The following is a 12,591-nucleotide window of genomic DNA, read 5'->3' on the forward strand; positions in this document are numbered from 1 at the left end:
CAAACAACTGTTAATTTTCATTTGCCGTTTTCATTTTAGATTATGTTAAGATTGCACTGAGCATGCGCAAGACCTTTCTAGTAGACTTCTGGGATTTTTATGCACTTAGTATCCCATGAGCCCTTGCACGTGTCATCATCCTGGTATGAATTCCACTCTCTGCCCTTCTGACTCGTTCCCATTCTTCTCTCTTTTCTTTTACCTCGCTTACCCGTCCCTTTAACTTGTCCCAAGCCAATACTCTCTCCTTCGGAATCGTCACCAGTCTACTCTCTGTCCTTAGCCTCGCTTGCAAGACGGCTGTTGTACTTGTTGATTTGATCATGCATCTGCGATACGCACTGTGCTGTCAGCGGTTTACCGAATACTTCGTTTGTGCACCCAAACTGCCTGAAGAATTGTTGAAGATGTTTTTTGTAGGTTGGTATGGCTGTTTTACCACGCTTCTTGTAGTGCAACCACATTTCCGCTAGGACTTCTGGGTTGGCAAGGGGCTCGGCGAAGTTCACCAGTCCTGCGCGGCCGTTAGGAGAAAGACGGCTCCGTACAATCTTCATTGCTTGTAGCATTCTGCAGAGAATATTTGCGAACATTGGTGATGGAAAAGTGATGTAAAATGGTTGTATTGATCATGAGCATAATTCGGTTGGGTGCGCCCGCCCCCTTCCCCTTCCCCCTTTGTTAATGACGTATATATCGTATAGTACCCTTTGTAGGAGAGACAGAGGGAAGGGGGCGGAGATGAAAAAAGATTACAATTTGTGGGAATAATGACATGATGATAGTGATGGTAATGATGATGAATTGATGACTGGTTATGCTGACGGCATGATAATGATAATGACTTAGATCAATACCCTTAATCTACCACACTACATTCCTCGAATGCGTCACACCCATAATCAAATCATATCATGTGAGGAGAACTCGGCCCAAACCTCCACATGTACTTGCTCATCTTCAGGAAGCACTCCTCCACAGGGATCCCACCACAATGCGCGAATTCCTTGTTTGAATCCCCCCAGTTCTCTACCATCGAAGCCCACAGGTCATTCGTGGAGAGCGACTTCTGGTTATCCACAACCTTCATCTGGGTACCACCCACCACGTGCCGAATAGCACCACGGGAATGGTAGGCCTCCGCGGCGTAGAGCAGAGCTTCGGCCAGTTTCTCTGAAAAATAATATCGATCTAATGAAATGGTGGAAGGACATTTCCTTTCTTGGAAAACATATTTTGAGAAAATATAATGCCCACCACGATCAAAGATTTCTTAGGATAAAGGCATACATCGCACAAAACTTAAAAAGCGTGTCTGAGTCGAGTTTTTTTTTCCCACTGGAGACATACGTTGACAAATCGTACTCGAATCTATTAACCACACTCACTGATTCGTGGCGAACGTTGTACCTTCCACGTACCTATTTTGCATACAAAAGGTTCGACTGAATTAGATACTTGTTCAGTTCGACGTATGCCTTAAGCCTAATTTGGCCAAACATAGTTAGGTAAAATCCAGTGATCACCAGGGACGTACACAGGTGAAGGCGCAGGGTGCTCGCTTTCCTGAGCACCGACAAGGAGACCATTTCTTCTTGAAGGATTGTAAAGTACTATTTCAATATGTTACCTATAACTCCCTCCCTCAGCAAATCCTGAGTACACGCCTGATTATAACGAGAAGATTGGGATGACCTTTTGGGGTGATTTCGACGTTACATACGTGAAAGTGTACACAAACTTTTATGCCTTGAGTAAACTTTCTGACTCATTGAGTATATGCGCCATAAGAGATTTTGCAATAAGATTTTTTGTGTGTCGTGTAATCAAGCCACGAGCCCGAAAATGTTTGGTCCTCAGTTTAATTTTCTTGCGCATCGTTTGTGACTAGCTGTGCGCGCCTAAAGTAGTCTGGGCCTTTGGTTTGCATATTATTTAGAGCGCCATCAGTTAATAAGGATCCTGATCAAACTAATTTAATGTCGTCTTCAGTGCCGTTTGTTCTTATCAAAGATCATCGTAGAAGATTGGTAGAGGGCATCCAAAGTATGTTAATACGTATTATAATCCTGTCAAGAACAAATGGATGCCGTTTTATAAATGGTCTTCGGGTAGGAAGCCTGTGATGTTCTAAACCGTTAGGGTCGGGGCCTGTTCTACTAAATGATGCCTGCAAAAACGTAGGAAACACGAGTTGCTGCAAGTTTATTTGAAATTTATCGGCGTACGGGGATCTAAAGCGATAAAAAATGCGAAAACACTGTTGAAGTGGTACCCAAATATTGTATGCAATGTCCTAATAAGGATTAAACCGAGCAAGAAAAAAATAATGTTTTCAAATCAAGATTAATTAAATATAATACTACTGTAAAATAGTGTAGGATAGTTGATAGTTAAAGTGCTATTGTGTTACCTAGCTTATCTCTAGGGTTCCTGTACCCTCCAGCGGTAGTCATGGCTTGGACCAGCTTCTGGTACTCTCCGTTATGTCTATCGCGGATGTTGCTTCCTTTGAGGGAGACTTTCTTGTTCAAAGCATCAATTTTCTTCAGCCATTTTATCAGGTTAGTCTTAAGACTGTTCGCTTGTTGCCTGAATGAATTCGTCGCACCTTTCACCTGTGTGTTGAGGTACAGTTAAACCGGTAAGTTACTGACCAGGCGATTGGGGTATGGATGAAAGGGGAGGGTGAGGGAAGAGAAATGGGTTCGCTTGTTGCTTAAATGAATTCGTCTTTTGCTTGCGGAAACTCAGAATTGGAGATGGGTTGAGGGGTTGGGGGTCGAAAAAGCCATATGGGACCCAATGATGCGAATTATCCGAATGGAAGACAGAACTTGACTGGAAGCCTAGCTATTACCGTTTTGTTTCTCGCAGGCCAGAGAAGAGTGCGGAACGGGGCTTAGCTAGAGGCAATTATCTCACCATTTTATCGAAGAACCCCTCGTTGTACTTGTAGACTTTGTAATAGGCGCTGACGAGCTCCTGCGCACGGAACTCGGGCGTGCTCTCCTCTCTCTTTACACTCGCCTCAAACCCTTGCGGCAACCCACTGAATATAAACGGCATGGCAAATTCCAGAGTAAACGCGTAAACATTCGTGTCGAATACAAGCTCTGAAGGCTTCCCGAACTCCTTTTTAAAGAAATTGTTGAATTCCATCGTCAACGTTCCCGAGGCCTCTCCGACTAGTCCGACATCGTAGTCGGAAGTGCACGAAGCAGTGCCGTACGGTTCCGGGTAACAGACCCCGGATGAAGGGATGACTGTCTTGCCATCACGTGACCGTTCACAAGGGGCCAGCTTTTTCCCGCTTTGTTCGTATAATACTTGCGTGACGTATAAATACCTGAAAACAAAAACGTCACACAACGAGGAAATCTTACTTGCGTTACTTCCCTCCTCTACAAATGTGCTGTCTTCCACAAAAAATTTTTTTTTCGTAAAATGCCAAGCTCGAAAGCGACGTTCCGGGAATAAGACCCGGATTAATGAATGATAGCCGTCAATGGTATAAGGGACTTTTTTAGATCAAATTAAAATGAGCGCATTGTGTGTTCTTGGCCAATAATTCAATATGGTAAATTTCAAAATGGCCGCGCCTCGAAAACTATTCAGTTATGATGGCGTAATGTCCCGACGTTTTTCTGACCATTGCGCGTCGTAAATTACCTGGCCGCTGTAATGTAGAGCAGACTGGTGCAGCTTCGACTCGTTCGGAAAGCAGGGTTTTTCTTGGTGGCTTCCCAGTTGTTGTTGCGTTTAAAGAACGCTTTGGCCTTCTCGGCTGCCGTTGTGAATTGCCTCGTGCCAAATTTACCTTTAAAGTTCGGCTGCGAGATCCACATATCCATGGAAGCGTGCTTTTTAAAGCCGTACGCATCTACGATGTTGGTCTTAATCCACTGGATATCGTTACTGTTCTGATCTGATAGAGAGAGAGCAGGCTCTGGAGACCTGTAAAAATAAAAGTAGACAATAAAAAGGATGATTCGTTACACAAGAAAATGGACAACATTTTTCAGTAAGGTAGAATTGTGATTAATTCTTGAAAGACGGAAGCCATTAATTCAGAGAGTGTAATTTGTTAACAACGTGAAGACAAAACATACACAGAAAAAAAATATATATATATTAATATCCTTGAGATTTGCCGCCAATACTCGTTTTTAGCGCCCCCTTCGAATATGTGCCCTCCGTATGTCGCAGAATAGCGAATAAGCGCCCTTCGAATCTGTGCCCTCCTTATGTCGCAGTGAATAAGCGCCCTTCGAATCTGAGCCCCGTTCAAATTAGTCTCTCCCCCCCAAAAAGTAAGTAGGACTGAATTGTGAGTCTTATATGTCATGAACTAAACATCTGGGGCCGGTTGCACAAAGCCTGGATAAGTTATCCGCCGGATAGGCGCTAAACGCCGGATAAAATCCCTATCCAGCGAATAGTTATCCGGCGGATAAAATAGCGTTCCACAAAGCGTGGATAGAAGGCTGGATAACTATCCGCCAAATCGCCATCATTTACCACTAAATGGCTTCCCGTTTCCATGGTAAATATGCAAAGCGCGCTCTGTTTTACGTTCAAACAAAATGGAGACCGTTGAAAAAGCTACTAAAAGTGCCAGAAAACAAACAGTTTATCGAGGCAAAGTGCATGTAAATCATTGAATGATCACAGGGGATAGTATTTAGCTTCTTCCTGTCTTTGGGAGTCACATTTCTCGACAGACAATATAGTTTGATTCCAGTCCTGCCAAAGTTGCATGTAAGTTCGTAGTTCATCAAGAACAGTAAAATTCGTCGTTTGCATGTGTTTCAACTTTCACTGCGTCTAAAATTAATGTAAATTCTGACAAAAAATTTTGAAAGCAAGTATTCGGTGGATAAGATTTTATCCGACCGCTATCATCCGGATAACTTTAACCGCTGGATAACTTTTATTCGGGCTTTGTGCAACCGAATCACGCCACTCGGATAACTTTTATCCGCTGGATAAGGATTTAACCGGTGGATAAGACTTATCCAGGCTTTGTGCAACCGGCCCCTGATTTGTTCTTTGTTTGTTCTGCAAGATTTGTGATGTGAATATTGCCTGGCAAGCTTTTAATGACGTATGCGTTATGTAACTTCAATTGAAAAAGGGCAAGTGTGAAGGGCTTGCAAGACGTCATGTGTAGTTAGCTCGAGTTGTTTACTCGAGTTCAATAAACCCGTGGAGTCGTGCATTTTCAAGCATCTACGATAATTTAATACTTGAAAAACAAAAAAAGACATACGAAAGTTAATCATATATAACTGTGGTAATATGTAAATAATTGCCCCGTTTTCAATTAGCCCCCCCCCCCACACACACACACACACACACAAACATCCGCGCAATTACATCGAAGTCACTCAATTGTTTCGCCTACGATTCTCTCGTGCATATAAAACGCTCGTTCTAATTGGCTAGATAAAACGCTCGTTCTGATTGGCCAGCAATCCACATCTGAAGATAAGTGCAGTCATCTGGTCACCGTGAAATATATGGTATCGCATTTGAAATTTAAAATGAAGTGCATAAAAGCATTGACCATCAGTAAAAGGCCTATGTACTATAAAAAGAAGCCCGTAGGGTTTTGCTAGAAGTTAAAAAAAAAAGAAGAAAACGCTTAGCGTCTTACGCAATCTGGTCGTGGTTCGCGGTACTGGGCTCTATCTGATCAGAGGTTGACCAATCAGGCTGCTTCTTCAACAGATCCTCGGCCACGGAGACTGGGTATAGCTCATCGCATGCCTGAAAGTACAAACATAACAATAATGCCTTGGCAGTTTTTTTTTCCATTTTTGTAAGAGTCTGATGTTTCCATTGTTATCCAACAAGAAGGCGACGAACCAAGGTTGGGTAAAAATTGCGCTGTTCTTATTCAAGAAGAACTGCTAGCTAAAAGAAAGGTTTCAATGATTAAATGGATTTTGACTCTTGGTGTAGGTATTCAAGAAAAGTATATTCGATGATTATAAGAAACCAATTCTTTCGGCATTGTAGGAAACGCGTATCTTAGTCTCTGGAGCTTTTCTAGGGTTTCCTGTGTTTTTTCGGGTTTCCTGTGGTTGATGACGTCAACGGAAACCTATTGCACCTCCCCAGCCCTTCCTGCGTCACGTCCGGGGGATCACAGGGATCCCGCACAGATCGTTAGTGACCTGGTGACTACTGAAAACAATCGTCTCCCCACGCAACTTGCCATCCCCGATAAAACGCTTAAAGAGAAGCTTGACAAACAAGACAGGCCTGAAAACTGCCCTGCTGCTAAAGCTACGAGAGTCAATCCGGGAATATGGCGTAAGCTCCGTGAGCATACCCAAAAACGAGACCTTCAGTTTTATAAACTACAACATGCGCTCGTGAAAGGTATTATGCCTTTGACCCGATTGACAGACATGTGCATGTCAGCCAAAGGAAGCTTGGACGCAGCCTCTGTCCAGCAGATAAAACAGTTTGGCCTAGAAGCATTATCACTTATTACTCATGCTAATTATGAGCTTAATATGCAAAGAAGGCTTTTGATGAAGCCAGACATTGGCAGAGAATATGCTGCTCTGTGCTCCCCTCAAGTCCCATTCACGGACATGCTTTTTGGGGACGATTTGCAAAAGCATCTCAAAGACATCGGAGATGTCAATAAAATTGGGGCCAAGTTGCAGTCAAAAAAGGGGCCCCAGAGCTTCAGGTCCTCTCAAGTCAACAACCACAGAAGGAGCTCAAAAAACTGGAACAGCCAAAATTACAAGTCTTGGAAACGAAGGGAGCCAACTCAGAAGAGCTCCATCCAGGGCAAGCGCCCATCACAGTAGGCCAAGCCTGCTCTGCAACACCAAATGTAAGTGTTGCCAATACTTTTATTGCTGGCAATATATCTAATCATGTCTCAAATTGGGAGCTGATCACATCAGACCCTAGCATTCTTGAGATTGTTACTGGCTACCAGTTGGAACTCAATAGCATACCTAATCAATCAACTGTACCCCATTTCAGGTTTTCTAAAGGGGAAAGTTTGATTATAGCTAATGAGATAGACAAGTTACTTCATAAAGGAGTATTATCAAAGTCTTTTCACTGTGAGGGTGAATTCATCTCTACGGTTTTTACTAGACCAAACAAGGATGGATCACACAGGCTCGTTTTTAATCTTAAGAGATTAAATACCTTTGTAGCCTACCACCATTTTAAAATGGAATCCCTCCAATCAGCTGCTCAGCTGATAAAAAAGGACTGGATGGCAGTTTTAGATCTCAAGGATGCTTATTATTCTGTATCTGTACATCCCAGGTACAGAATGTACCTCCGAATTGAGTTCAATGACTCTGTTTTTGAGTATTCCTGCCTTGCTAATGGATTGGCATCTGCACCTTGGGTTTTTACAAAGCTTATGAAACCAGTTCTTGCTAGCCTGGGAGAAAAAGGGAATCTCTTAGTGGGCTACATTGATGATATCCTTCTCTTGGCTGATAACCCTGACAAATTGTTGCAGGAAATTTCAGAAGCTGTCTCATTACTAAAGTCACTGGGGTTTACTGTACACAAGACAAAATCTGTCACCACCCCAGCTCAAACAGCCAAGTTTTTAGGGTTCATTCTCAATTCACAGAACATGACCATCTCCATGGTCCCTGAAAAAGTAGACAAAATAAGGTCAGCATGTTCTGCACTAGAACAAAAGGAAGGCCAGGTAAACATCAGAGATGTTGCCTCTGTTGTAGGCCTTGTGGTATCTGCTTTTTCAGGGGTACAATATGCTCAACTTTATTATCGAGCTCTAGAGAATGACAAAACTGATGCATTGAAATGCAATGGTTGGAATCTTGAGGGAAAATGGTCCTCTCCCCTTTGCCAAAGCAGGACCTACTATGGTGGATACAGGGTGTTGATAAACATCCTCAAGCCATTATCTCACCTCCTCCTGCAGTGATACTTAAAACTGACAGCTCTCTAAAAGGCTGGGGAGGGGTGTTGGAAGATACAGACATGATAACAGGGGGTAGATGGTCATTTAAGGAGTCTCAATCCAATATCAATTATTTGGAACTCAAGGCCATCTTGCTTTCCTTGAAATCCCTCTGTGACCACATGCAATCTACCCACATTAAAGTGCTCTGTGATAATACAACTGCTGTGTCTTGTATACGGAACATGGGAGGCACTAAATCCAGAGAGTGCAACACCAGAGAGATAACAATGTGGTGCATGAGCAGACAACTGAAGTTGGCCATTTCCCACATACCAGGCAAATTGAATACTGAGGCTGATGCTGCTAGCCGGAAATTTAACAGTAACACTGAATGGTCATTAGATGCAAATGCATTCAGTAGCCTTGTATGTAGATGGGGCACCGCAGACATAGATATGTTTGCTTCCAGACTGAACTATAAAGTTACTCCTTATGTTGCCTGGAGACCAGACCCTGGGGCTATAGCTATTGATGCTTTTTTGTTAGACTGGAGCAAATATAATCTGATATATTGCTTTCCTCCTTTCAGCCTTATAGGCAAAGTTCTACAATTTATAGAGGAGAGCGGCACAACAGCAATCATAGTAATCCCTCATTGGCCAACACAGTTTTGGTACCCCTCCCTGCTTCAGCTGCTCAAGGCTCCACCAGTGCAAATCAAGATGCGCAAACAGACCTTAGCTCTGCCGTTTCAGCCAGAAAAGGTACATCCACTGTATCCAAAGCTTCAGCTTCTTGGTTGTCTTGTGTCCGGTCATCGCTAGTTGCGCAGGGGGTACAAGGAGAGCCTTTGGAAATCATTTTAAAGTCTTGGCGGTCAGGAACTCGAAAGCAATATAAAACTTATGTCAAGACCTGGGTCAAGTATTGCTTGGATAATGGAGTTAATCAGATACAGCCAAGTCTGCGAAACGTTCTGAATTTCCTTACATCTCCGTCTAAAACTGTTGGTTTTAGTGCTGTTGCTACAGCCAGAAGTGCAGTATCATCGTTTATTTTGATAGACGGTCTCAAAGTTGGTGAGCTCCCACTGGTGTCACCATTCATGACTGGATTGTTTAATGAGAAGCCCGCACTGTTTCAACATTGAACCCACATACAGTTTTGACATATCTTAAAAGTCTACCATCTTTTGGGGAAATGTCACTAAAGCAACTTACTCAGAAGCTGGTTATGCTTATGGCTCTGCTGTCAGCCCAGAGAACTCAAACACTACAGACATTATCTATTGAGGATATGACTGTCACTCCTGGGAAATACATATTCTATGTTTCATCCATCTTAAAGCAGACATCTGCCAAAGGAGGCAAGAACAGACATTTATCGCCTATAGTTTTCACTAGTTTTACCCCAGATAAGAGTTTGTGTGTTGTAGAGGCCCTTTCCCTGCTAGCAGAGGCCTCTTTTCTCTGTATTTCGCTGGGCTGGAGTTCGCGAGGAAAAGATACCTCTGCCATGGGTCGCAAGTTCGTTTGATCAAACCGCCGTCCACGGACGTGGACGAGATCCAGAGCGCATGCTCCGTTCATTAAAATTACTGGCCACTATTTGAGCCCACAATGACTAGCGCATGCATAAAACGTATATCCGCTGCGGGATAATAAGCCCGCATTCGAAACGGCGTCCTCCGTAGAAATATCACGCGACAAATTATAAAAGAAGCCATTCAATGCCTTATCTTCATTCAGAATTTTCTCTCTTTTGACTAACGAGTCAATCTTCCGTTTACAGGTTTTGCATATTCTTTTGGGAATAGCTGATCTAAGTTTACCAAAAAGTTTTGTAACATTTTCTTCGAATCCAACTGTGCGATATTTACATTGAAGAAACTCGCCTGCCCAGATGTCTTAAAATTAATCCCACAAACAAGACAAAACTCGTCTTTGCTGCGTTTGTTGTTCAATCTTTTTAGTGACGTTTTAGGTGATTGAAATTGAACAGTTTTTTTCTTTTTTCGGAGAGGAGAACTAACCGGAGTTTGATTCATGATTTCCGACTAAACCCATGCAAAGCATATTAGCATATTGACAGCTTTCGCGCGATGGTACGGGTTTTGGCACGTCGGTCGCTTATTAACGCTAACGCATGCGCAACAGAGACAGTTTCGACCCATGGCAGAGGTATCTTTTCCTCGCGAACTCCAGCCCAGCGAAATACAGAGAAAAGAGGCCTCTGCTAGCAGGGAAAGAGGCCCTTGATGTCTACATTCAAAGAACAGCTCCTTTTCGAAAACAAACAAAGCAGTTACTGATATGCCATACTGCACCACATGGACCTGCGTCAAAGGACAGTGTACCACGTTGGATCAAACAAACAATGAAGGCAGCAGGAATTAACACTGACATTTTTAAGCCACTTAGCACCAGAAGTGCTTCTACATCAGCAGCTAAGGCTGCAAATGTTCCTATACAGAAAATTATGCGTGTAGCTGACTGGCGTTCTGATTCTGTATTTACGCAGCTTTACGATAGGCCAGTCAAGACTGGAAGTATGTTTGCTAATGCCATACTTAATAGCTGCTCATGAAACGTCTAGTTATTATTGTTACCTTGTTAGAGCAATACGAGATTTGCATACAGTTTTGGGTACATTGTACTCCAGGTAAGTCTCGTTTAATTTTTCAATCAATGGCTGTCGTTTTTCTAAATGGTGTAAAAGAGCCTGGGGCGAGCCAGAGGGAGACCTGTGATATTCCAAAACGTTAGGGACTAGGCTCCACTTCCAAGATGGCTGCCAGCAGAATCGTAGTAAACACGAATTCCTGCAAGTTTACGTGGAAATTCTCGACTTACAAAGCTCTAGAGCGATAAAAAAGCGAAAGAATGATTGAAGCGGACTCCCAAATATGTAATGCCTAATAAGGAAATGGCCGAGCGAGCTGGAAAAACGACAGTTTTTAAAACAAGATTGACTGATGTGATAAAGGTACTCTAGAGCACTTTCCAAAGCTTACCACAAATCCCATAGCGACAAACAACAAGGCTACAACCAATGAACTCTTCATGATGTGATGCCAGCTGAAAGAAAAAAAAAGGCATGAGTGCCCTTTTTGTATGAAGAAAGATTTCGCGTTGTAGGACTGGTACCGAGACAAAAGTTCTTCTCAATTGGCCAAAAATGGTCAAAATCCCAGTCATATTTTTCCAATTCTAAATCATAAAGTTAACCCGCGATGCGGTTGATGACAGTGAACTTGCAGGTATTACAAATGAAGAATTGATATGTTTACTGGGCTGGATTTTCTTGATGTGGGATGCGCATAAGAATCCGTTCATGCTTCATTTTTTTCACTGCCACATTTTAAATCATTGCAATTAAAAGTTTTTTTCTTCTGCGCATCTGTTCTAATTTTTGTCACCACAAAAACCTGGTCACAATTGTAACGCACTCCTGTATTGAAAATAAAAGCCCAACGAACTCTTTCTTTATTTCTTCAATTTTTTTTATGGCCACACCCTTATCTATGAGGTTTTCGCTTCTTCATAAAAAATTAATACAAGAATAAATGTTTAAAAAAGAGATAAACAATTGACTTTGATAAAGAAACATGATAATCGTGATTGGCGAAATGTATACACCGATTTGAAATAAGCTTTCTATAAGCATTCTATAATCCATATGTTGCAACCCGTATTTTTTCATGGGTAATAAAGTATAGATGGCAAAATCCTCGTCTCAAGAGCATTGCCTCGCAAAGAACTTGGGCGCCGTCATTTTTCGCTTGATCCACCTGGCTGCAAAACATTTTAATCTCGAGCGCATCCTTTACAATTACAATGATCTTTTTAGAGGGTTACATTTTAGCCGTGAGATAGGTGCATATACGTCATTTTCCCTCCTTTTTTTTATCATTTCTTGTGTACTAGATGCTCTAGTTCTATATAGTTCTATCAATGTTCTTATCTTATCCTTTTAGTCTTAGTAAATTGTATAAGGTTGAAGACTCCATTGTGTCCACTTTCCATTACCAGAATCTACCGCCTTTTGACATGTTAAATTTAAAATAAAAACAGATATTTGTTAAAAGATAGGAAAATGTATTACAGTAAACGGAGCCCTCCCATAGCGTTAATTATTATTTTTAAGAGATACCTTATCGCCTGGGCTCCGATCTCAAGACAGCAAATACATCTGATGTGAACTGCTCTTAACTATCATCCATGTAATGATGATAATAAATTAATGTGATTTCATTTTACCCGCCTTTCTTGAGTACCGTAAATGTCACTTCTAAGGATGATATACCCACCCGCACTAGTCCCCCAAGTGGCCACCTGGCCATTAGATCTTTCGATTTGCAGGCTCGGAATCGAATTCTTGTTTAATCATTAGATAAGAATTCTTGATTCGAACGCATCTTTTGTCAGGCATCCCGGTGGGCGGGGAGGAGCTTTTTAAGCTAAAAAGGTCTGAAAAAGAAAAATTCAAAAATAGAAAGACTTGAAATAAGTTTTTTGTCTATATTACGCTCTAATCTCTGCATACTCTCTAATTCCAACCATTTTTTAGGCCCCTGTGCTGATTTTTTTTTTCAATTGTCACCCCCCCCCCCCCACCACCCCACCTCAGCCCTCTCTCCCCCCCCCCCCCCCCCCCCCCCCCAC

General features: G+C 42.3%; 1 protein-coding gene across 1 annotated transcript; it reads right to left on the reverse strand.

Moving 5' to 3' along the window:
- Positions 1-40: 40 nt before the first annotated feature.
- On the reverse strand, positions 41-6,019 carry LOC116616709. Its single transcript, XM_048731474.1, has 7 exons — positions 6,005-6,019; positions 5,660-5,772; positions 3,673-3,957; positions 2,926-3,349; positions 2,414-2,618; positions 939-1,173; positions 41-570 (listed from the first exon to the last, which is right to left on the reverse strand). The coding sequence occupies exons 1-7, from the start codon at positions 6,017-6,019 to the stop codon at positions 267-269; spliced, it is 1,581 nt and encodes a 526-aa protein (XP_048587431.1). The 3' UTR covers positions 41-266.
- Between the last annotated feature and the right edge of the window lie 6,572 nt (positions 6,020-12,591).

The sequence above is a fragment of the Nematostella vectensis genome, chromosome 8 (assembly GCF_932526225.1).
Source record: "Nematostella vectensis chromosome 8, jaNemVect1.1, whole genome shotgun sequence".
In the NCBI taxonomy this organism is placed as follows: Eukaryota; Metazoa; Cnidaria; class Anthozoa; order Actiniaria; family Edwardsiidae; genus Nematostella; species Nematostella vectensis.